Raw genomic sequence first — 23,773 nt, forward strand, 5'->3', positions numbered from 1 at the left:
CAGCAATTGGGTAGAGATGGTGGACCTGAGTAGTGGTAAAAGCTCTCTTAAGGAAGTGCTCTCCAAAGGTCCTGACTCAACGTAGCCCCACTGCCATTCCTGGAAGCCACCAGCTAGATTGCAATCTGCGCTTTGCAGAAGTGAAAGCAAAACATGCTGTCCACTTGGGCTCCCTACGGTGGCATCAGTACAACAGCACTAGCCTGAGGGAGGGCCCTTGTGGGGCAAGGAGGAAAGGTTTCCATCCTGCACTTTTTTCTTTTCTTTTTTAAAGCAACAGATTTGTTGGGTAGGAAATTACCCTTTCTGGAAAAGGGAAGGGTGATATGGAGCTCTGACTAGGGTGCTCTGCCACTGTAAGGGGAAGGAACAAGCCCTGAGGAGACTCCTGAGTCAGACCCTGGTTTAAGGAGAAGGGCTGTGTTGCTGTGCTGTGAGAGAGCAGCTGCTTACTGCAGGCTCTCGTCATTCTTCTGGAATCGAGGATTGATGGTGGTGGTGATGGCACTCCTATAGAGCGGGTTGTCATCCTGGTGGGAAATGAGAAGACAGCAATGGGATGAGCGGGTCAGAAGCTGGTACGGGAAGCAGATTCTGCCTTCACCCACCATTTCCCTGGTGCTAAGGTTCTCTAGAAACAGGCTTCACCTGAGATGCCAACAGTAGACAACTGGGAGTGGAGAGGGGCAGGACCAAGACAAGACAGAAGGGAGATGGTTAAGGAACTATGACATAGGGAATAGGATCATGGAAACCCCAAAAGAGGTAAGAGGTGTTTTAGGTGAGCAGCCAGAGCTAAGGGATAGGAAGCAGGTAAGGTTGGCTCTGAAGGTGTCCTCACTCCTGAAGAGGCCGATGAGCTACCAAAAAGTGGGAGAGGGTAGAGAGGGTCTGGGGGCAGCCAAGATGAGAAGGATGTGAGAGAAAGAGCTGGGTGGCTCCTCACCTGGTTCCAATTGAGTTGCCTCCTTTCCTTTTCAAAGCGATTGTACTCCCTCCGGTCATAGATTTCCACCATGAGTCGATAGGCCAGGACAAGCACCAACCCTACTACCACGATGCCCACTGTACAGCCCAGCACAATGGTCTGGGTGTAATCTACTACTCCTAAAGAGTGGAAGGATGGTTACTAAGGGAGCCTGGGGAGGCCTAAAATCCTCCCTAGGACCCCGCCGACCTAACCCGAGCTGTGGGGACCTGCTGTTTCCAGAGCCATCTCTGCCCAGAAGACTAAGCCCTGATATGTTGCACAGCCAAGATTCACCACCTCTGCCCACCGCCCTAGTCTTCTGTGCCCTGTGTCTCAATTTGCTATGTCCCCAAGTCCCCCCACCCATACTCACTCTCTCGAGGTCTAACTCTCAGCACGACCCTGCCCTCAGCCTCATTCTCCACCAGAAAGAAGAGCAGCTGGTTGTCCATCGTTCTCTCCTTGCACCAGCCATCATCCAGCAGAGGCATCGGGCTCACTGTTATATTGATATGGGCACAGGCCAAACTGCAGTTGCTGGCCAGTGGCCCTGTCTTGAAGGCTCCACATTCAGCACAGTCCCTGTCCCACCAATGCCAAGAATCAGTGACATTCCCCAATAGCCCCCCTCCCAAAAGCCACCCAATTCAATCCACTTTTATTCAGTGCCTTGGGCTTCCCCTTGTGTTACTTGGGTTCTGGCTTCCCCAAACCCTAGCATCCACACTCTTCACCTGTGCTTCTCACATGGTGTCTTGCAGCCTGGGCATTGGTCACACGTGGCACCATAGTAACCCTCCAGGCACTGGCACTGGTTACACTGACAAGAACCATGTCCACTACAGAAGCCACTTGAGGTGATACAATTGCTCGTGTCCTTGCTGCATTCACAGGCTTGGCCTGTGTGGTTGGCATCACAATGACAGACTCCACAGCGGCACTGGCCAAAGCCTATAGTGCGACAGGAGAAAAAGAAAGGGCAGAAATGAGATTCCTCTCGTGCCCCACCCCAAGCAAACACCCTGCTTGAGACCATCTGACTCCCCTGGGTGTTCATCTGAGCTGTCCTGCTTACCCACTGTCTCCTGGGCATCCTCCTAAAGAGTTTCCTTAAAGCCCTCCCAGGTACCTGCACAGAGGATGCCTTCATGTCGCTCGCAGCTGGCATTATCACACTCGCAGAGATCCCCTGAGCTCTGCCCACTGCAGCTGCACCGTCCACATTGGCACACACCCTTCCCACTGCACAGGGGCCCTGTCCCATTAGGTGCCCGGCATCCAGACTCCAAATCTGGTGATGACAACTCTGCTTCTGAACATTCACAGAGTCGACCAACACGACCTGGAGCACATCTGTGGGGTGGGGCAGGAGGAGAGGGAAAAGAAGTGGGGAGAAAAATATTTAAGGAAGGAATTGCCCATTCTCTGTGTACCTTAACCCAAACTCCTCTCCCTTGGCATCCTCCAGTCCCTGCTATTATTTCCTCTGTGTACCTTTGCTCCTCTCTGATCTAGGGAGATTGAAAATGAAAATGGGAGAGGGAGGAAACTGATCATATATATCTGCCAACCGAAATACCAGAGGTATAACAAGGTAAGAAAATTATCAGTGTTTCACAGAAACAATAACCAAGAAAGATCTAGTAATAAAACAGTCTCAGATTTCCACATTAAGGCATGAATAATATTCAAAGTAAACTAGATATTAACCTGATAAGGTAACTTCAATTTATAAGTATCAATGAGCTTTAGTGATATGGAACTCAGAACTAAAATATGGCTCTAGAGGAATATAGTTTACTCAATAAATTAAAAGCAACAGTGTTTACAACGTATACTCTTGTGAGTAAATCTAAGAACTGGAGGGGAAATTTGAGCGAGGATCAATGAAAGATTCAAAGAAGCAATTTTGTTTTCAAACTACTGACCAACTGGCCAGAAGGAGGAAATAGATGAGGAGTTTGGAAAACATCACAAAGCCTGACACAAAGCATGAGAAAACAATGATGGGTACCTTCTGGCTTTTCAGAATCTCCTGGAGCGCTCCCGCTCTCCCTCTCCCCCTCCCTCCCTCCCTCCCTCCCTCCCTCCCTCTCCCTCTCTCTCTCTCCCTCTCCCCCCTGTGTCCCCCCCCCCAGTCCACCAAAAGAAGAGTAGTTCATTCTTGACTTAATCATAATTTAATTCTTCAAAGTCTGGAGTGACATGAGAATTGGTCTTTGTGGCCTGATTTTGATCAATAAGGAAGAACTGATTATTGAATTAGACATGATAAGAACCTTAGGAGGGGATGACCAATACATCTTAGAATTTATGAAGACAAGAAGAAGTAAGCTGGGCAAAGTCTGATGTCTACTTTTGATTTGTGGGGAACATATTTCAAAAAGTCGAGATGAAAGATAGGGCCTAAAATTCTAAATGAATGGGAAGCTCTCAAGAATGAAATTCTGAATATTAGAAAAATGAAAAAATCCTATAAAGAAGAAAAAGAGACACTGTTTAAAGAGACCAATGTGGATGCATAGGAAAGGTACTCAGGGGCCAACTTAAGTTGGGGTTTTTTTGGGTTTTTTTTTAGTGAGGCAATTGGGGTTAAGTGACTTGCCCAGGGTCACACAGCTAGTAAGTGTTAAGTGTCTGAAGCCAAATTTGAACTCAGGTACTCCTGACTCCAGGGCCAGTGCTCTATCCACTGCGCCATCTAGCTGCCCCCCCTCCAACTTAAGTTTTTAAAACACATACAGACAAAAATCTTACTATAATAATTTGTTATGATGTAAAAGTGACCTTGGATTCTCAAAAGAGTGCACAATTTGACAGGTTCTATACTGAAGCAAAAGTCTTCAAATATGGTACCTATAATAGACTGTTGTCTGAAAACACCTCATTTAGAGACATCTCCAACAGGTTAGGACCAAGAATTCCAAGTTCTCTGGCCATGGTCAGCCACGAAATAGGTTAAAAAAAAAAAAAAAAGAATGGCCTTCAGTCCTGTGCAGCCCCGTCCCACAGTGAACTTGATTATTTCTTATCACTCTATTGACAAACATTTATTAAGCACCAATTATGTGCCAGGTAGCTCTTGATCCTCACAACAATCCTAGGAGTTAAATGCTATTATTGAGGAAACTGAAGTTAAATTACTTGTCCAGGGTTCCACAATGAGTAAACTGTCTTAGGTCTGATTTGAACTCAGGTCTTACTGACTCCAGGCCTAACACTCTATCCACTGCCCCAGCCAACTAATGGTTTGCTCCATACTGACATTCTCACTATAAATGAAACCAAAAGACAAAGGGAATTTGCAGCTTGATGAAAGACTAACTCATGAGTTCTTGTTGAAAAGGTAAAGTAAAGGGGTTACTAGAATTGGGTTTTTAGTGTGTTCAAGGTCAAAACAGAATTTCATGAGACATTCGGTCTTAGTGATTATAAGGAGTATAAGATAACTGCAAATTAGGTGCCAACATCTGCAATAATGACGAAGTAAAAAATTGTTACAGAAACCCTGACAGCCTCCAAACTAAGTGAATTCAACACTGATATTTGGTGATTGGGTGCAAAGGTGAACAGCAGGGGAGGATGGCAAAAAGTATAGCAGATACTATGGTTTGGGATTTAGTCATTAAAAAGACCAACAGCTTTTAGACAACTTAGAAACCTCAAACCTATATATCATGAACCCTTTCTTCAAGAAGAAAGTGGGAGGTGCTAGATATGACTAATTACTGGAATGCAGTTGTCAAAATCAGCTGTTTGATGAAAACAAATACCAAAAACAACACCAAGTTAGAGGAAAGTATAAAGATGATAAATCATTCCAAGCAATTACAGAAGCTCCAACCTGATCTCTTTAAAAACAAACTATTGGGGGCAGCTAGGTGGCGCAGTGGATAAAGCACCGGCCCTGGATTCAGGAGTACCTGAGTTCAAATCCGGCCTCAGACACTTGACACTTACTAGCTGTGTGACCCTGGGCGAGTCACTTAACCCCCATTGTCCCGCAAAAAACAAAACAAAACAAAACAAAACAAAAAACTATTAGAGAAATTTAATAGTCATAGTCACCACAATAAGGAGGCCCAAAGTGCCAGAGAATCAACTCATACAGCAAACACTGCATCTCCTTATCAAATGAAGATATGTGGCAGCCAAAGGCCACATTGTTTTAGAATACATTTATAAAACATTATAGGGGCAGCTAGGTGGCGCAGTGGATAGAGCACTGGCCCTGGAGTCAGGAGGACCTGGGTTCAAATCCGGCCTCAGACACTTAACACTTACTAGCTGTGTGACCCTGGGCAAGTCACTTAACCCCAATTGCTGAAAAAAAAAATTATAGAAGATAATGGAAGATTCTAAGTAGCTTATTAACTCACCCCCCCCAAAAAAAAAAGAAAAGAAAAAAGAAAAGCAGGTAGAAAGGAAACTTCCAGAAAGCTTAGCATGAGACCCAACTATGACAAATAAGCCAAGAACATTTATAAGTAACAACAAGCAGGACAACAAATAGATGAGAAATGGAACAGATTTCCTAGCTTTTCTACAGTTATCTGTCCTCATAAGTAGACCATCACACTTGAACTCAATACCATAGCATTTGTGCTATAAGAAGAAATGGAGGGGGCAGCTAGGTGGCACAGTAGATAAAGCACTGACCCTGGAGTCAGGAGTACCTGAGTTCAAATTCGGCCTCAGATACTTACTAGCTGTGTGACCCTGGGCAAGTCACTTAACCCCAATTGCCTCACTAAAAAAAAAAGAAATAAAAACAAAACAAAAAAACAATAACAAAAAAAGAAAAAAGACTTTAGGACAGCTAGGTGGTGCAGTGGCTAGAGCACCGGTCCTGGATTCAGGAGGACCTAAGTTCAAATCCAGCCCCAGACACTTGACACTAGCTGTGTGACCCTGGGCAAGTCACTTAACCCCAATTGTCTCACAAAAGAAGAAGAAGAAGAAGAAGAAGAAGAAGAAGAAGAAGAAGAAGAAGAAGAAGAAGAAGAAATGGGCTAGCACTAAGGAAGATGACATAGGGGAAAACCCTTACCTCCATGTGCAGGAGAAAACACAATTATAAAAATGCTCAGGGATCAATGTTCAAAATACATCTAAGAGGGGAAGATTCCAAAATAATTTTTTAAAATTACTGAGAATATTAATACCCCCAAAAAATACCCCCCCAAAAAACAACCAAAAAGACAAAAAGAAAGGCAATTATTCTGAGGAGAGAAGAGTATTCTAGGCATCAGGAATAGGAATAGTGCAAATACACAGATTATTGAGTTCTAGGGAAGAGCTGACTGTCCAGTGTGAAGGGAACACAATATAAGGATGGCTGGAAAGGGAAGATATTTGGAAGGTCTTAAATAGTGAGCTAAGGAGATTATTTTATCCTAGAGACAATAGGAGAGCTGATAAAGGTTTCTAAGTAGGAAGGTGGCCCAGGTCTGACCTGGGTCTTGAGATTTCCAAGCAGCTGTGGGGAAGATGAATTTGAGAGAGATCTGGAAGACTGGAAGCTAGGAGATCAGTTAGGCCACTATTCTGGTAGTTCAGGTGAGAGATGATGAGAGCCCGCACTGGGGCAGTGGCTATATGAGTGGGTAAATGCAAGAGATCTCGTAGAAGTAGAATGTACAAAAATCAACAAGATTTGGCAACTGACTGGATATGGAGGGCAAGAGGGGAGGAGAAAGGAAAATGGAAGGGAGTAAGCATTTATATATAGCACCTACTATGTTCCAGGCACTGTGCCAAATATTTTTAGCAAATATCATCACATTTAATCCTCACAACAAGCCTGGACGTTAAGTATTATTACTAACCCATTTGACAGTTGGGGAAACTGAGGCAGGCAAAGGTGAAATGACTTGCCCAGGACCACATAGCTGGTAAGTGCTTAAGGTCAAATTTGAATTCACGTCTTCCTGACTCCAGGCCCAGCCCTCTATCCACTTCACCATCTGGCTGCCAAGAATTAAGAATCAAGACTCAGGGCAGCTACATGGCATAGTGGATAGAGCACCAGCCCTGGAGTCAGGAGGACCTGAGTTCAAATCCGGCCTCAGACACTTAACACTTACTAACTGTGTGACCCTGGACAAGTCACTTAACCCCAGTTGCCTCACTTAAAAAAAAAAAAGAGAGAGAGAGAGAGAGAATCAAGACTCCAAGAATACATACCTGGTTGAGAAAGTTGGTGGTGGCCTCCACAGAAATAGGGAAGTTTAGAGGAGGAAAGATTATGAATTCCTATAAAATTCTGAGATTCCTATAGCACATCTAGGAGGAAAATATCCAGCATATAGCTGATAAGGATGAAGACAGTATTTATAGTTAGTGATACACTTTATATATATTATATCACTTGATCATGAATGGTTGAAATCCAGAAGTGACTATAGTTGGGGCAGCTAGGTGGCACAGTGGATAAAGCACCAGCCCTAGATTCAGGAGGATCCGAGTTCAAATCCAGCCTCAGACACTTGACGCATACTAGCTGTGTGACCCTGGGCAAGTCATTACCCTCATTGCCCCACCAAAAAAAAAAATTTTAATTTAAAAAATTAAACAATAAAGGTATTTCAGATGAAAAAATTCCAGACAATTAAAAAAAAAAGGTACTTCAGATGGATGACGAACTGGGCCCAGAACTGAATAGGCAAAGATAAGATTTTGTCTTAACATCTCTTACATACTTCTCTCCATTCACACAACCACATCTCATCTGGACTGTGAAAATAGCCTTCTAATTGTTCACATTGACCCAAATCTCTCCCCACTTTATCCTCCACATGGCTGCCAAAGTGATTTCCTAAAGCAGAGGTCTGACCATATCACCCTCCCCTTATTCAATAAATTCTAGTGGGTCCTTGCTACCTCCAGAATCAAATATAAAGTGCTGTGGCATTTAAAGCTCTTCACAAGCCAATCCCTTTCTACCTTTCCCAGGTTTCTTACACTTTACTTCCCTCAGTCCACGTACTCTGTGATTCAGACATACTGGCCTATTTGCTGTTCCTTACATACAGTACTCCGTCTCCTAACTTGGTGTCTTTGCCTTGGCTCTCCCCTATGCCTAGAATCTTCTCTCTCTACTGCTGCCTCCGTCATATATAAAATCGCTGGCTTCTTTCAAGACTCAGCTTAAAAACAAGCTGGATTTGGGGGCAGCTAGGTGGTGCAGTGGATAGAGCACCGGTCCTGGAGTCAGGAGGACCTGAGTTCAAATCCTGCCTCAGACACTTAACACTTACTAGCTGTGTGACCCTGGGCAAGTCACTTAACCCCAATTGCCTCACCAAAAAAACAAACAAACAAACAAAAACTGGATTTGAACTTAGGTCTTCCAGACTTCAGGCTCAGCACTGCACCACCTCAGTGCCCTGGGAGGAAGGTGCTATCATTATTTCCATATTACAGTTGAAGAAACTGAAGCAGAGGAGAAGTGGCCTGCCCAGAGTCATCCAGCTAGGAAGTATCTGAGACCAGATTTGAATTCAGATCTTCCTGAGTCCAAGTCCAGTGCTCTAGCCACTGTGCCACCTAGCTGTTTGAATACAACTTTTACAAAAATATTTAACAGGTATTATATATATATATATATATATATATATATATATATATAAACCTATATCAGATTACTTGCTGTCTAGGGGAGGGGGGAGGGAGGGAGAAAAATCTGAAATTGGAAAGCTTGTATAAACAAAAGTTGAGAACTATCTTTACATGTAACTGGAAAAAAATAAAATACTTTATTTAAAAAAAATATTTAACAGGGTGCGGAACCAAGATAGCAGAGGAATGTCAGGGGTTCACCTGAGCTCTCCCCAAAACCCCTCCAAAAAGTTTAAATAATGCCTCAAAAGAAATTCTGGAGTGGCAGAACCCACAAAAGGATGGGGTGAAACAATTCTCTAGCCCAAGACAACTTAGAAGGTGAACAGGAAAGGTCTGTTACACCAGGCTGAGAGTGAAGTGTGGTTTTGTACAAGATACATTCTAGGAAACCAGCAGTAGGCTTTGGGGGCAACTGAATCAATAGCAGCACAATGGTGGTATCTAGACCACTCAGCCCACAGATGGTAAAGGGGAGAGACAACTGGTGAGAAAGAGATTACAGGATTCCTTTTGTTGGCACCAGAGGCTTCCGTTGCATTGACCATACTTGGATCTGAGTTCACAGTCCTGGGTCTCAGTGACAGGATGAGGAGGAGCACTAGCACATCTGAGGTTCTGGCCACAGGGAAGCTAGGACCCTGGTCACAGTTCCAGGGCAGAAAAAGTGTTGGTGGTCACTCACAAACCAAAGCTCACCTGTCATTAGTTCATACCACCTTGGAAGAACCAAAAACTTACAGACCCTCAAAATTATCTCTGGGGGCATCTAGGTGGTGCAGTGGTTAAAGCACCGGCCCTGGAGTCAGGAGTACCTGAGTTCAAATCCAGCCTCAGACACTTAATACTTACTAGCTGTGTGACCCTGGGCAAGTCACTTAACCCTAATTGCCTCACCAAAAAAAAAAAAAAAAAGAAAGAAAATAATTATCTCTGAAAACAGCTACATAAAAAAAACAAAGCTGAAGCTTTTTTCAAAAGCAGAGCCACACTTTAGCATAGAGTGAAAAGTCAAGACATAGGCTGGAAAAATGAGCAAACAACAGAAAAAGATCTGAGAGTAAAATAGAAATTGAAAGAATCCATCTATCACCTCCCAAAAGAGATCCCAAAATGAAAACCTCCAGGTATTATAACCAAATTCCAGATCTTCTAGGTAAAGAAGATAATTTTGCAAGCAGCCAAAAAGAAATAATTCATTTATTAAAGAGCCACAGTCAGGGAAATGTAAGATTTAGCAGCTTCTACATTAAAAGATCAAAGGGCTTGGAATATGATATTCCAGAGGCCAAACCCCTAGGATTACAACCAAGAATCACCTATTCAGTGAAACTGAGTGTAATCCTTCAGGGGGAAAAATAGACATTCAATGAAATAGAAGACTTTTAAGCATTTCTGATGAAAAGACCAGACCTAAATGAAAATCTGACTTTCATATACAAGACTCAAAAGAAGCATAAAAAGGGTAACAGGAAAGAGAAATCATAAGGAATTCAACACAGTTAAATTGTTTACATTCCTACATAAGAAAGTGATACTTGTACCTCCTAAAAAGTTTATCATTATTAGGGCAGTTAGAAGGAGAATATGTAAAAGGCATGAGTGTGAGGTGAATATGATGGTATAATAATCTAAAAAAATTAAGAGGTGAGAAATAGGAATGCACTGGGAGAAGGGGAAAAGGAGAAGTAGAATGGGGTAAATTATCTAATATAAAAGATTTGCAAAAAGGCTTTTACAGTAAAGAGTAAGATGGAGTAGTGCATAAACCCTACTCTCACTTGAGGGAATAATACACATATACAATTGGGTAAAGAAATCTATCTTATCATACAGGAAAGTAGGATGAGAAGGGGATAAGAGAAAAGGGGGTGGGGAAGGGAGAGCATGCTGATAGAAGGGTGGGTGGACTCCAGGGAGGTAAAAGTCAGAAGCAAAATGCTTTTGGGAAGGGACAGAGTGAAAGGAGAGAAAGAGTAGGATAAATAGGAAAAATTGGATGTAGTAATCATAACTATGAAAAAATTTCACAGCAAGTTTTTCTGTTAAAGACATCATTTCTCAAATATATAGAAAGCTGAATCAAATTTATAGAAATAAGAGCCATTCCTCAATTGATAAATGGTCAAAAAATGTAAACAAGCAATTTTCAGAAAAGTAATCAAAGCCATCTATAATCATATGAAAAAATGCTCTGGGGCAACTAGGTGGTACAGTGGATAAAGCATCAGCCCTGGTGTCAGGAGAACCCGAGTTCAAATGCAGTCTCAGAGGGGCAGCTAGGTGGCGCAGCGGATAGAGCACCAGCCCTTGGAGTTAGGAGGACCTGAGTTCAAATTTGACCTCAGATACTTGACATTTAATAGCTGTATAACCCTAGGCAAGTCACTTAACCCTGGTTGCCAAAGGGGGGAAGGAGGAGAGGCTCTAAATGACTACTGATTAGAGAAATGCAAATTAAAACAACTCTAAGCTACAGACCCACACCTATCAGATAGGCGAATAAAGGAAAATGACAAATGTTGGAGGGAATGTAGGAAAATTGAGACTAATGTACTGTTGGTGAAGTGATATACTGATTCAACCATTCTGTAGAGCAATTTGGAACAATTCCCAAAGATCTATAAAACCACATATACCCTTGACCAAACAATACCACTACTAGGTCTATATCCCAAAGAGACCAAAAAAAAAAAAAAAAGGAAAGGAAAAGAAGATATATGTACAAAAATATTTACAGAAGTTCTTTCTGTGGTGGCAAAGAATTGGAAATTAAGGTGATGTTCATCAATTAGGGAATGGCTGAACAAGTTGTATTGATTGTGATGGAATACTATGATGAGCAGGATGCTCTCAGAAAAAGCTGGAAACATATGAACTGATGCAAAATTAACAAAAGCAGAACATTGTACACAGTGACAGCAATATTATATGATGATCCACAAAAAAACAACAAAAACAAAAAACCCTTAGGGGCAGCTAGGTGGCGCAGTGGATAGAGTACCAGCCCTGGAGTCAGGAGGACTTGAGTTCAAATCTGGCCTCAGACACTTGACATTTACTAGCTGTGTGACCTGGACAAGTCACTTAACCCCAATTGACTCACACATACACACACACAAAACAAATATTGTATGATGATCAAGGATGAATAACTTAGCTATTCTCAGCAATACAATGTTCCAAGACAATTCTAAAAGATTCATGAGGGAAAATGCTATCCATCTCCAGAGAAAGGACTGATAGTGTCTGAATTCAGATCAAAGCATAATTTTTCTTTACTTAATTTTTCTTGGGATTTTTTTGTCTATGGTTTCCTTCACAACAAGACTAACAAATACATTTTGCATGACTGTGCATATACAAGCTATATCATATAGTTTGCCTTCTGAACTGCAGGGAAGGATGAGAATTTGGAACTCAAGAAGTTGGGGGTTTTTTTGTTTGTTTTTTTTTAGTGAGGCAATTGGGGTTAAGTGACTTGCCCAGGGTCACACAGCTAGTAAGTGTTAAGTGTCTGAGGCCGGATTTGAACTCAGGTCCTGCTGACTCCAGGGCTGGTGCTTTACCACTGCGCCACCTAGCTGCCCCGGAACTCAAGAAGTTTTAAAAATGAATGTTAACAATTGTTTTTACATGTAATTGGGGGAAAATAAAATAAACATTTAAAAATATTTACCGATGACAGGAAGCTTGAATGACTAGCTAATAAATTAAAAGTCAGGATTCAAAAAATATATTGACAGGCTAGAACAAGCTGATTCTAATAAGATAGAATGCAATACGTATTAATGTAAAGTCCTACATTTGGGTTCAAAAAATCAACTGCACAAATACAGGGCAAGGGAAACAGGACTAAACCATATGAAAAATGTGAAAAAGATTTGAAGGTTTTAGTGAACTGCAAGTATGCATCAAGAGCGTGACATGGCCAGCAGAAAAGCTAATGCTCTCCTAGGTTGCATCTTTTTTATTTGTTTTGTTTTTTAGTGAGGCAACTGGGGTTAAGTGACTTGCCCAAGGTCACATAGCTAGTAAGTGCTAGGTGTCTGAGGGCGGATTCGAACTCAGGTACTCCTGATTCCAGGGCCAGTGCTCTATCCACTGCGCCACCTAGCTGCCCCTGTTTTGTTTTTTGGTGGGGCAATGAGGGTTAAGTGACTTGCCCAGGGTCACACAGCTAGCAAGTATCATGTGTCTCAGGTTGGATTTGAACTCAGGTCTTTCTGAATCCAGGGCCGGTTCTCTATCCACTGCCCCGAAGGTTGCATCAAGAAAAGCACAAAACAGGATAGGTGTACTCTGTCTTGGTGGGACCACATCTGGCATATGATGACAAGTCATATTTACATAGCACATGAGGCTTATACAACATTATCCCCACTATACAGATGAGAAAACAGAGGTTTAAGAAAGTTAAGGGAATTGCCTTCAGTCACACTGCTAAGCAGTCTTAGAGGTGAGATTCATACCCTGATTCCAAATTCAGTGCTTTCTACCTGATACCATACAGTATTCAATATGGCTACTACCTTTCAGGAAGGATTTCCATAAACTGGAGAACCACCAAATTGTCAAGGGGACGGAAGCCCATGGAAGGAGTGATTAAATAAATGAGGCACTGGGACAGCAAGGTGGTGTAGTGAATAGAGTCCTGGAGTCAGGAGGACCTGAGTTCAAATCTGGCCTCACACAATTGACATTTACTAGCTGTGTGACCTTGGGCAAGTCACTTAACCCTCACTGCCCCAACCAAAAAAAAAAGAAAGAAAGAAAGAAAGAAAGAAACTAGGTATGATCAGCCTGAAGAAGAGAGGATTTGGGGGGCATGTGATCATTACTAGACACCAGATGCCAGAGTCAGGAATGATGGATAGACAGAACAAGAAAGGAAGATTTTGGCTCAAATTAAGCTGTATGACAATTCGAAAGGGGTACCTCCCCCGCCCCCTTTCCCCACTAAAATAGTACAAGATAACTTGGGAAGTAGTGAGTTCTCTGTCCCTGGTCAGGAATACTATAGAACAGATTCCTGTTTGGGTAAAGACTGAACTAGGTGCCCTCCAAGTTCTCTTCCAAGTCTGAGATTCTTTGATTTGTCCTCCTGCCTTGCCCCTTCCCAGCCTCAACCCCAGCTTCCAGCCCTCAATGTTTCTCTCTTCTCTACTTTTCTCCCTTCGGGTCCAATCTCTTTTCTCTCACTGCTCCCCAGCAACTACCCCTCACACCCTTCTGTTCCCCATCCCCTAAAAAAAAAAAAAAGAATGGTGAACTAAGACCCAGTTAGTGTCTCAGAATATGTGAAGGATACAGAAGGGACCATGGTAAGTAATTTGAGGAGCAGGTGAAGGTCAGAAGGAGAATCCTGGAATGCTGGGAGTATCAAAGGACAGATTTAGGGTGAGTCATGGGATATCTGAGAGAAAGGAGTTCCTAAATGAGTGTGGGAGAAAAGTCTGGGTAGGGGAAGCTCCAAGAGACCAGGGATGGCTTGCTATAAGGGAATGCCAGAGGAGAGGGGGATCCCCTCACCTGCAGACTCCACACTGTAGGTCACCATGGCCGTGGCTACAGTGAGAGGCTTGTAACTGTACATCGCTGCAGTTACAATCACACAAGGTATGCAGCTCCACACTCAGCTCCTCAGTAAATCCAAGAGCCCGGAGCTTCAGGACATGGGGGCCAGGGAGACAGCTGGTAGCACGAATCTTTACCCAGAAACTCACCTGGTGGGAAGAGGCGGGGTCAGAACATACAGGACATATAGTCATAACCCAGAAAATTCAGTGGGAAGTAAGAGCTTGGGAGTCAGGTTGTGTGTACACACATACACACACACACACACACACACACACACACACAGAATCTCCAAATTCTCAACTCATTCTATGGGCATAGCAATTCAATAACATCCCCCATTGCAACATCTAGGGTCCCCTCTTGCTCCTCTCTTTTCTCTCCATTCCTGGTAGCACTCCATTATCCCACATCGTTTTATTTCCCACCCCTGCTCCCATCTCACCGTTTGATTAATTGGGACATCATTACACTGGCCCTGGTCTCCTGTGTCCTTCCTGGCCTCAGAATCTCCACATTGGGACTCATAGGAAATGTGGATCCCAGGAGGAGGCTGTGAGTGCTCCATTGTCACGGTGGAAGACAGGTTCTGAAAGGCAGGGGTTGACAATCACAACATAGGGATGAACCTCTCCCTCTGACCCTCACCCCACCTCCATACGAAACTCCCATAAGTCTAGCTGCCAGTTCCCAGATGCCTTACCCAATCCATGGACCCCCCCTTTTTTTTTTTTGGTGAGGCAGTTCGCGTTAAGTGACTTTCCCAGGGTCACACAGCTAGTAAGTGTCAAGTGTCTGAGGTCACATTTGAACTCAGGTCCTCCTGAATCCAGGGCCGGTGCTCTATCCACTGTGCCACCTAGCTACCCGACCCCCTTTTATTTGACACAAGAAAATAAGAGTTTACTAAGGTCCCATGTCAGGACCTCTTAGTTCTACAAAAAGGAAAATTTTAAATCAATTTTCCTACCCTCAAGGAACTGAGAAATAGGACAGCCTAAGTAAAAAACCAGTGGTCTAGGAGGTAGGAGACCTGCATTCTACTCCCAGCTCACTATACAAGCTTAGACAAATCACTACTCTTGGACCTTAGGTTCCCCATTTGCAAATGAGGAGGTTGGACAATCAGGGGTTTTCTACAACCCCCAGCCTGTCTGCTGCCTGTTTTTGTACCACCCACAAGCTAAGAATAATTTTTATATTTTTAAATCTTTTTTTTTCTATTTAAACATGTCAAAACAGCTCTTAGCTGTGGGTTGGCCCTCAGGCAATAGTTTGCAGACCCCTGGTCTAGAAGATCATCTCAAAGAGGTTCCTTCCCCATCTGCCCTATTGGATTGTAAATTATTAGAGATTAAGGACCGTATTTTATTCATCTATGTGTATCTGAGCATCAGGTGTGCAACAGGCACAAAGGAATGAATGAAGGAATGAAGTGATCCAGTTCAAACCCAAACCAATTGCTAAAGGTATATGAATTTAAGAAAAGATGTCTTCCTCTTTGCTCTGGCCACCCCACCAAGCAGCACAGTTCCTTCCTCAAGACCCTTGAATCGTCTCCCTTCTCCACCCCCACCCTCCCCCACGTGTCTCCTTTGCCCATCCAATCCCTGCCCTCTCCTCCCCTCCTCGGACCGGCTCCAGCCTTACATTATAGGCATCCATGATGAGCTGTACGACATTACTGGAGTCCTCCCTCAGCTCCCCCACGGCTGACTTGGGGATGAGCTTGCTCAACTCCTAAGGAATCACAGGGATTATTAGGGAGGGGAAAAGGGGGAGGGGAAAAGGGATGGAGGAGAGGGGGGAGGTTGGAGATGTGGGTGAACAAAAGGGGATTGAGAAGACTTAAGGGGATGGGGTCCGGAAAAGCTTCACCTGGTAGATTGGCAATGCAGTACTAGTGACAGCGAAGATGGGCTGGATATTGGCAGCAGATAGAACATGGGCTACTTGACCCACAGAAGGATAGTCCTGAGAAATGGAGAGGATAAAATAATTTTACATATATCTGTATCTGTGTGTGTATACCTATTTGTGTCTAATGGTAGCTATCTCTAGGATGGGGTAAGAGGGGAAGAAAAAAAGGAAAAAATATTTGCATGATAACATTATTATCTATTTAAAAGGAATAGCAAGTTGTACACATTGTGTACATACAATGCCTATGTGGTTTCCTGTGCAATCATCTTTTTTATTATACTATGTTATGGAAATACTTTATTCTATAAATTAAAAAATGAATGAAGGGCAGCTAGGTGGCTCAGTGGATAAAGCACTGGCCTTGGATTCAGTAGGACCTGAATTCAAATGTGACCTCAGACACTTGACACTTACCAGCTGTGTGACCTTGGGCAAGTCACTTAACCCTCATTGCCCCACAAAAATTTTTTTAAAAAATGAATGAATGGATAAATAAATAAAACATGTGATGTGCTTTGCAAAACTTAAAAAAAAAAAAAGAAACAGAAAGGAACCCATAGGTGGAGCCACGACCACCTATTTTTTGGCAGTGTCTGGTGAAACCTATGAATCCCTTCTCAGAAAAAAATGTTTTTAAATGTATTAAATAAAATACATACGATTTTGGGGGGGTGGGGCAATGAGGGTTAAGTGACTTGCCCAGGGTCACACAGCTAGTAAGTGTCAAGTGTCTGAGACTGAATTTGAACTCAGGTCCTCCTGAATCCAGAACTGGTGCTTTATCCATTGTGCCACCTACCCCAATACATAGGATTTTTTTTTTTTTTGGCGGGGCAATGGGGGTTAAGTGACTTGCCCAGGGTCACACAGCTAGTAAGTGTCAAGTGTCATCCCCAAGTGTCAAGGGTCTGAGGCCGGATTTGAACTCAGGTACTCCTGACTCCAGGGCCCGTGCTCTATCCACTGCGCCACCTAGCTGCCCCAATACATAGGATTTTAAAGAAAACTGGTTCTATTGAAATACAGTGATCATAATTTTTTTTTTAATTCCAAGGACCCCAGATGGAAAGCACTCTACTCTGGAGGGGAGCAGGTAGCTAGGCAGCTCCAGGGGACAGGGATTGGGACATGGCTGAAAGAAAGGGAGCTACTGTAGCTGTTTGAAGGGAGGAGGGCTCTCACAAAATCTCGGCTTCGGCTATAGAAGCCATTAGCATCCAGGTGGCAGCGTCCGTCACTGGGCATGAAGATGCCACCCAACTTTCCATCCCCTGCTGTGTGGAATGTATCGTCAGATGTAAACACCAGCAGCCGAGACACATTTCTCCAGCCAATCTGTTCCTGGGGAACAAGAGCGTGAGAATGAGAGGAGAGGGACATATATCAGTGACCCTCGCCTCTCTGGCAACAACATTTTACTCTTTCAGAGATCAGTTTGTCCATAGCTCTGCTTTTGGCTTTCTCTTCTTCCCTCCAAGCCCTCGCAATTCTTTAATCCATGAAATTCTCTGCTATTCATTCCCTGAGCTCTCTCCATTCTTGTCCTCCAGACTTCTGGGCTGTCCAGCACTCTATTCCCCCTTCATCTTCTTAGGCTTCCAGGCCTAGTTTCCAGCACTCCTCCCCACACCCCCCAATCCCCAGCCTACCCTCTTTTCCCCCTCTCCTGATCACACACACACACACACACACATACACACCTGGCACAGGGCTGCCTGCAAGATGGCATCAAAACCCCCTTCAGGGGAGTCTAGGTTGCCTGACACACTCTGTGCCTCAACCTTACTCTCAAAGGCTGAGGCATCATCCGTGAGGGGTAGCACGTGCTGGAAACTAAAGGGTGGCTGGCATTTTTCTAGTCGTGTGGGGCACGGATGTTGAAGCTTGGAGGGTACTGTGCTCACAAAAGGCAACACCGTCTTGTCCACAAAAGAACCAAAGCCTGGCGTAGTGAGAACAAAAAAGGATCTCAAGGGACTGGAGGGGAGGATAGAGAGACAGCATAGGCAGTTGCACTGGGAACAGGGGACTCAGAACTGTTTTCTGAGGCAAAGTTTAGTTGATACACTCAGAATCACAGAACCTCAATTCTGAAAAGGGTATGTCAGCGTGTCAGGGACAATACCTGAACAGGAATACCCAGACAAGCTGTTTTCTAACTCCTTTTTTGGGGAGCGGGGGGCAATCAGGATTAAGGGACTTGCCCTAGACCACAAACAGCTGCTAAGTGTCTAAGGTTGGATTTGAACTCACATCCTCCTGACTCCAGGGCTGGCGCTCTAACCGCAGTACCACATAGATAGGAAAGGGATTCCACTTAGCCCTTGAGTCAGGCACCAGCCCTGAATCCAGGAGGACCTGAGTTCAAATCCACCTCAGACACTTACTAGCTGTGTGACCCTGGGCAAGCCACTTAATCCTTATTGCCCAGCAAAGGAGAGGAAAAAAAAAGAGAAAATTTCCCCTTAAATCAGGCATAAAACTGTCTTTCCAATATCCATCCAGAATAAATCTCTTCCTTAGTCCTTAACATATTTGAATATAGTGGATATATACTGGGAGCATCAAACATTGGGAAATAGAAAGAATTAAGAGAAAAGTCTATAGGGCAAGCTTTGGGGTGGAAAGGATAAAATGGCTAACTGGAGGTTCCCAAAGGGGTGGGAAGTAATTAGATGGTTGTAAAGTCCAGAAATTCATGAAAATTGAGGAATAAGAATGGTTTAGGAAAGGGAAAAACATGGTTGGGGAAATCGGTCTAGGTGGAAGAAGATGGGCCAGGGAAAGGGGGTTTGGGGTTGGAGGTTGTTTAATGGAAAGGAAGGGGCCTACGGATCTGACTGTGAAGCTCGGGTTAGCGCTGAGGGGGAAAGTCAGGGTGAGCCTTGTACAAAGCCACCTGCAAGTCGGGGACCCCACCTTGGTGGTGAGCTGGGATGTTATGCCGGGAAGGCTCAGACCTGTACTGTAATAATTCTGGGGACCAGGTGTAGACAGCCTCGGGTTTATGTAGTGAAGGGGAGGGTCTACAGAGATAGAAAGTAGTCAGAGGGGGTTGGAGACCAGTCCAGGTAAGTCTCTGGGGGCTGTCCTGGCTTAGGGCGCAGACTGCAGTGTGGAGAGACTATGCAGGGGTGTACTGAACTCACCAATGCGCACCGAGCGGGTGACCCCTTGCAGCTGGACCAGGAGCGCGTGCCCCAGCTGGCGCACTCGTTCCAGGTCGTCTTTCATTGAGTAGCTCAGGTCCATGAGGTAGTACAGGTCCACTGGGTAGCCTTCGACTCGACGGAAGCGGACCCGGAGCCTTTGTGTCTCGCCTGTGGGTGGGGTCCCAGTCGGACCGGGGACAGTCATCATCCCTTCCAAGTGCCGGCGGGGCCAAGCTTCCCCACGCAGCTCAGGCGTGCTAATGAACCCCTGTCCTATCCTCCCACCCCACTTCCATTCCATCCCTCCTGCGTCCCCAGGCTCACCCAGCCGCAGCTTAACCCGAACCTTCTGCGGGGCCAGCTGCGTGGTGTCGTCGCCCTGTGCTCCCTGGCTGAAGGGTTCATCTTGTAGCACCTCCTGCTGTCCTCTGGGTTCCTCCAGCTCCTCGGAGGGGCAGCCCCGGGCCAGCAGCTCCTCTCGCCGGGCGCACCGCCGCCCCTCTGTCTCCCCCGCGGCGGTGAAGTTCTGCGGGCCGGGAGCAGGCCAGTCAGGCATGCACATGCTCCCCACCCCTCCCGCCACTGACTCCCGACTCTGCTCCGACCCGGCGTCTCCGCAATCCCTCATTTTCCGTCACCTGAGCCATCATCTGAAGACTCGAGCTGCACTAGCTCCCCCTTGGCCCCACTTCGCAGATTCCTCCCCCAGCTCCTCAACACAAGCCCCGGCCTCCCCCTCCTCACCCTCTGATCCCTTCCCTGCGCCGCCCCAGCTTCCCAACCCCCGCCCAGGGTCCAAGCCCTCAAACTTCCTGTACAGAGCCTAGGGTGTCGCACAAAAAGGAAAGATGGGCCCCACTGCCACCCACCACACACACACACACACACACACACACACACACACACACACACACACAGAGTCACGGCACAAAATGCCCCCTCACCAGCTGCTTGCACCAGGCACAGCTGTGGTGGGAAAGGATGCATTCCCTGCAGGAGGAAACTGATCGACAGAACCCAGAAGTTGACAGATCAGGATCTTCTCCCTCCAGGGTCTTCTCTGTAGATAAGAGGCTGGCATCTGGCTTCCTCTGGCCAGTGCCCAAAGCCAGCAGGAGTCCTAGGAGTATTGCAAAAGCTCCAGCTCTCATAGTCTACAATGAATGGAAAGCAGGTGAACGGAGGGAAGGTGCTCAGTGGGGGCAGCCTATTCCCATCAGTTTAGCCTGTAGTCTCCTGTCCAAACCCCACCCCATCTCTATCTCCACACCCGTTTCACTTCCTCCTATAGAGTCAGTAGTTCTCTAAGATTTGGAGTGGGTCAAAGACAGAGAGAGGTCAAATCAGCCTCAGGTTCTTGAGAGAGAGGGGAACCAGGACCTGAACTCGACTTCCCAATAAAGTCAAAACAAATTGGTTTTCCACCTTCAGAAAAGTGAAAGAGTAGAAAGATCTGCATTCAAGGAGGGAATGTGATACAATGGAAAGGGCATTAGATTCCAAGTCCAAAGACCTGGGTTCAGATCCAGCTGTGCAATTAGAAATTATGCAAATTATTGGCTCTTCTGCACCGCACTTGCCTCGCTGCAAATCAATTGATAAATCAAACAATTACTAAACATCTACTGTGTGCAGAGCTCCGAGGAGCTAGAAAGTTTCCAAACTGTCTGGGTAGCAGATGAGGGGCTAGGGTGAGATGATCTCAAAGATCCCTTTTCAGGTCTGATAGTCAGTGATTTGAGGGCTAGTCAAATACATGCGGCTATTGGGACCAAAGAAGAGAAGGCTAGCGGGAGGGTAAGGGGAGGCAGATAGGAGGGACGGGGAAGAATGGAATATGGAAGAGACAGAGAAGGGAATACTGCTGAGGACTGAATGGAGCATGAGAATTAAGGTTCGATTTTCTCAAGATCTCTGCTAGGGGGAAGGGAAGGGAAGGGTTAGAGTTAGTAGAAAATATTTTCTGTTAGCCTGGAGGAGGAGGTTTTAGGGGTTATCTGACCTGAAAGGCAAGATTGTAGCCAATATGACTCCTGGAGGGCCAGGTGGACTTTCCTAACTGTACAAACACAGACAAGATATCTATCTGTAGCACACTTCTTCCAAGGGTAATTTTGGGCCCAGAACTAAGTGAGCCCAGGAGTATGGGGAAGGGGTGAGAGGCAGGAGGATTGAGTTCCCCCTTTTCTCTCTATTCCCCCCCAACCTCTAAATTCAGGCAGAGTGCTGAATCTGTACCATCCCATCCCCTTTACCATGTCCTTCATGGGGGGGCCTAGGGCATAGCTTCTGTCTAACCTCAATTCTATGTGGTTGATGTATTGTGTGTGTTTGTGGGGGGAGAAAAGATAGCACCTTTCCTGGCTCTGACTCATTTCCTACTACACTCAGGGCCTCCACCCTTCAAGAACCCCTACCACCCCCCCAGGGGACAAACTCAAAAACACCTTCTGGAATCCTCACTCACTCAGCCCCTTACTCTTTTTCCCATTCGGGAGGCCATGGTTCCCTCCCCCAATTCTTCTTCTACCCAACTCTGCTCCCTTGCCTCCTTTTCACCTCAACTCCCTCTTTCTTTTACTCCATCACCTTTTCCCATTTTTACTAGTTCTCTGTCTCTGTAACAATACTCTTTCTCCCCAACAACCCTCCCTCTTCCTTTCCCCCTTCTACTGCTCCTTCCTTTTTTGTCTTTCCCCAGAATCCTAATCCTGATTACCAATGTCCAACTTACATCTTTCCCCCATATTCTTAACTGGCTCCATCCTTTTCTCTCTTTACTATTTCCCTTTCTTCCATTTGCTTTCTCTTCCTGTGGGAAAGAGCCCTTCAGTCTTCCTTTCTTTCTCTAGTTTCTTCCCATTCCTCTTGTTTCCGTTGGTTGGTCCTAACTCCAGGACCTTAAATCATCTTCACCCTAAAGTACACAGTCTTCTTGTTATTTCCTTCTTTCCCACAATGGTGGGAAAACAAAGCCTAAAACATAGATGCCCTTGTCGCAAGTTACCTTCCTGCTTTAGTACTGATCCCTCTGTTCACCATGCAGGCTTAGTACCTTCGAGGGACACTAGGAGAGGATGGAACCAAGGCCTATTGGCCACCCAAGTCTGTTTACCCTCTTTTCCCCTAGAAAATGTTGGTGTCTGAGGTGGGAGAGTTAAGCAAATATTAGGTACAAGAGGTGCTGGGTTGAGAGCCAGGAAGGAAGGAAAAGTTCAAGTTAACTTTGAGATGCTAAAGAAGACCCTCTCCTCTTTATCTTTTCTCACCCCTGCCCTCCCCCCAGAAGCTCCCTCCTAGAGAAAATGAAATCAGAAAGGTAAATGTGCATGGAATTCTGGGGCCAGGGCTTAAGAGTCCCCTCAGGAGCAGCAAGGGACTTAAAACCTAGGCAGGAGGACTCAGGAATCCAGAGTCCCCGTTCCTCACTCCTTCCTAGCCACGGGGCTCAGAAGTCCCTCCTGCTGCAGAGTCTGTGGAGCCTAGCTGTGCAGCCTCAGTGGTTCAGAAACTCTCCCTTCCCCTTGGCAGGTACGGAGGACAGGGTCTGAACTTGGAGGGAGTTACAGGTAGAGGGATTGGGTTCCCTGGTACTCACAGGTGCAGAGCGCTTCCCCTTGCCGAAGCTGCCTTTGTGCTATTTGCATCTGCCTAAGGGCGGACTGGGGAGGAAGTGACACACCCAGAGTTGGAGGGGGAACTTCTATGGGGGGTTGGGGGGATGTGAGTGTGTGTGCAGGGTGGGGGGAAGGGAAAAGTGGCTAGAAGAAGGCAGAGAGAGGAAGGACCCATGGAGGAGGGGCAGCAAAAAGATTGGAAGGCCATGGAGAAACTGGCTGATAATATTGGCTGGGAGTCATTGGAAAGAGAAAGGATAGGGAGGGGGGCAGCTAGATGGCGCAGTAGATAGAGCACTGGCCCTGGATTCAAACCTGAGTTCAAATCCGGCCTCAGACACTTAACACTTACTAGCTGTGTGACCCGGGGCAAGTCACTTAACCCCAACTGCCTCACCAACAAAAAAAAAAAAAGAAAGCATAGGGAGGTTGGAAGATAAAAGAATGGAGGGATGGAGAGAAAGTGGATGGAGAAACCCAAGATAAAATTGGAAAAGACAGAGTGGGAGATGATGAAGATGGGAGGTGGAAGCTGAAGAGAGCTGCAAGGAACCAGAGATCAGAAAAGTAAATGATGGAAGAGCAGAACAGCTACAGGAGGAGAAGAAAAGATTGAATGAGAATGTCAAGTCTGGACCTGAGTGCACTGTCAGACAGGATACAGGGCCAAGAGAAACCTCACAGGGGCAGCTAGGTGGCTCAGTGGATAGAGCAGCAGGCCTGGAGTCAGGAGGACCTAGCCTTGGATACCAGCTATGTGACCCTGGGCAAGTCACTTAACCTGAACTGCCCCCCTCCCAAAGAAATAAAATTTAAAAATAAATCTTGGGGGGCAGCTAGGTGGCGCAGTGGATAAAGCACGGGCCCTGGATTCAGGAGTTCCTGAGTTCAAATCCAGCCTCAGACACTTAACA

General features: G+C 45.4%; 1 protein-coding gene across 1 annotated transcript; it reads right to left on the minus strand.

Moving 5' to 3' along the window:
* Nucleotides 1-9: 9 nt before the first annotated feature.
* ITGB7 (integrin subunit beta 7) lies at nt 10-22,867 on the minus strand. Its single transcript, XM_043969267.1, has 15 exons — nt 22,841-22,867; nt 20,187-20,396; nt 19,567-19,768; nt 19,240-19,410; nt 17,791-18,032; nt 17,273-17,431; nt 16,046-16,141; nt 15,818-15,907; nt 14,613-14,756; nt 14,123-14,316; nt 2,100-2,323; nt 1,705-1,921; nt 1,344-1,552; nt 947-1,107; nt 10-530 (listed from the first exon to the last, which is right to left on the minus strand). The coding sequence occupies exons 2-15, from the start codon at nt 20,391-20,393 to the stop codon at nt 450-452; spliced, it is 2,397 nt and encodes a 798-aa protein (XP_043825202.1). The 5' UTR covers nt 20,394-20,396; nt 22,841-22,867; the 3' UTR covers nt 10-449.
* Between the last annotated feature and the right edge of the window lie 906 nt (nt 22,868-23,773).

Source organism: Dromiciops gliroides, chromosome 5, assembly GCF_019393635.1.
Source record: "Dromiciops gliroides isolate mDroGli1 chromosome 5, mDroGli1.pri, whole genome shotgun sequence".
In the NCBI taxonomy this organism is placed as follows: domain Eukaryota; kingdom Metazoa; phylum Chordata; class Mammalia; order Microbiotheria; family Microbiotheriidae; genus Dromiciops; species Dromiciops gliroides.

Coding starts and splice junctions, on each gene's coding strand:
- ITGB7 (XM_043969267.1), bottom strand. CDS start 20,393: ATGAGAGCTGGAGCTTTTGCAATACTCCTAGGACTCCTGCTGGCTTTG. Junction 18,033..19,239: donor CACCCGCTCGGTGCGCATTG/GTGAGTTCAGTA, acceptor TCACTACGCCAG/GCTTTGGTTCTTTTGTGGAC. Junction 14,317..14,612: donor ATGTCCCAATTAATCAAACG/GTGAGATGGGAG, acceptor TCTTCCCACCAG/GTGAGTTTCTGGGTAAAGAT.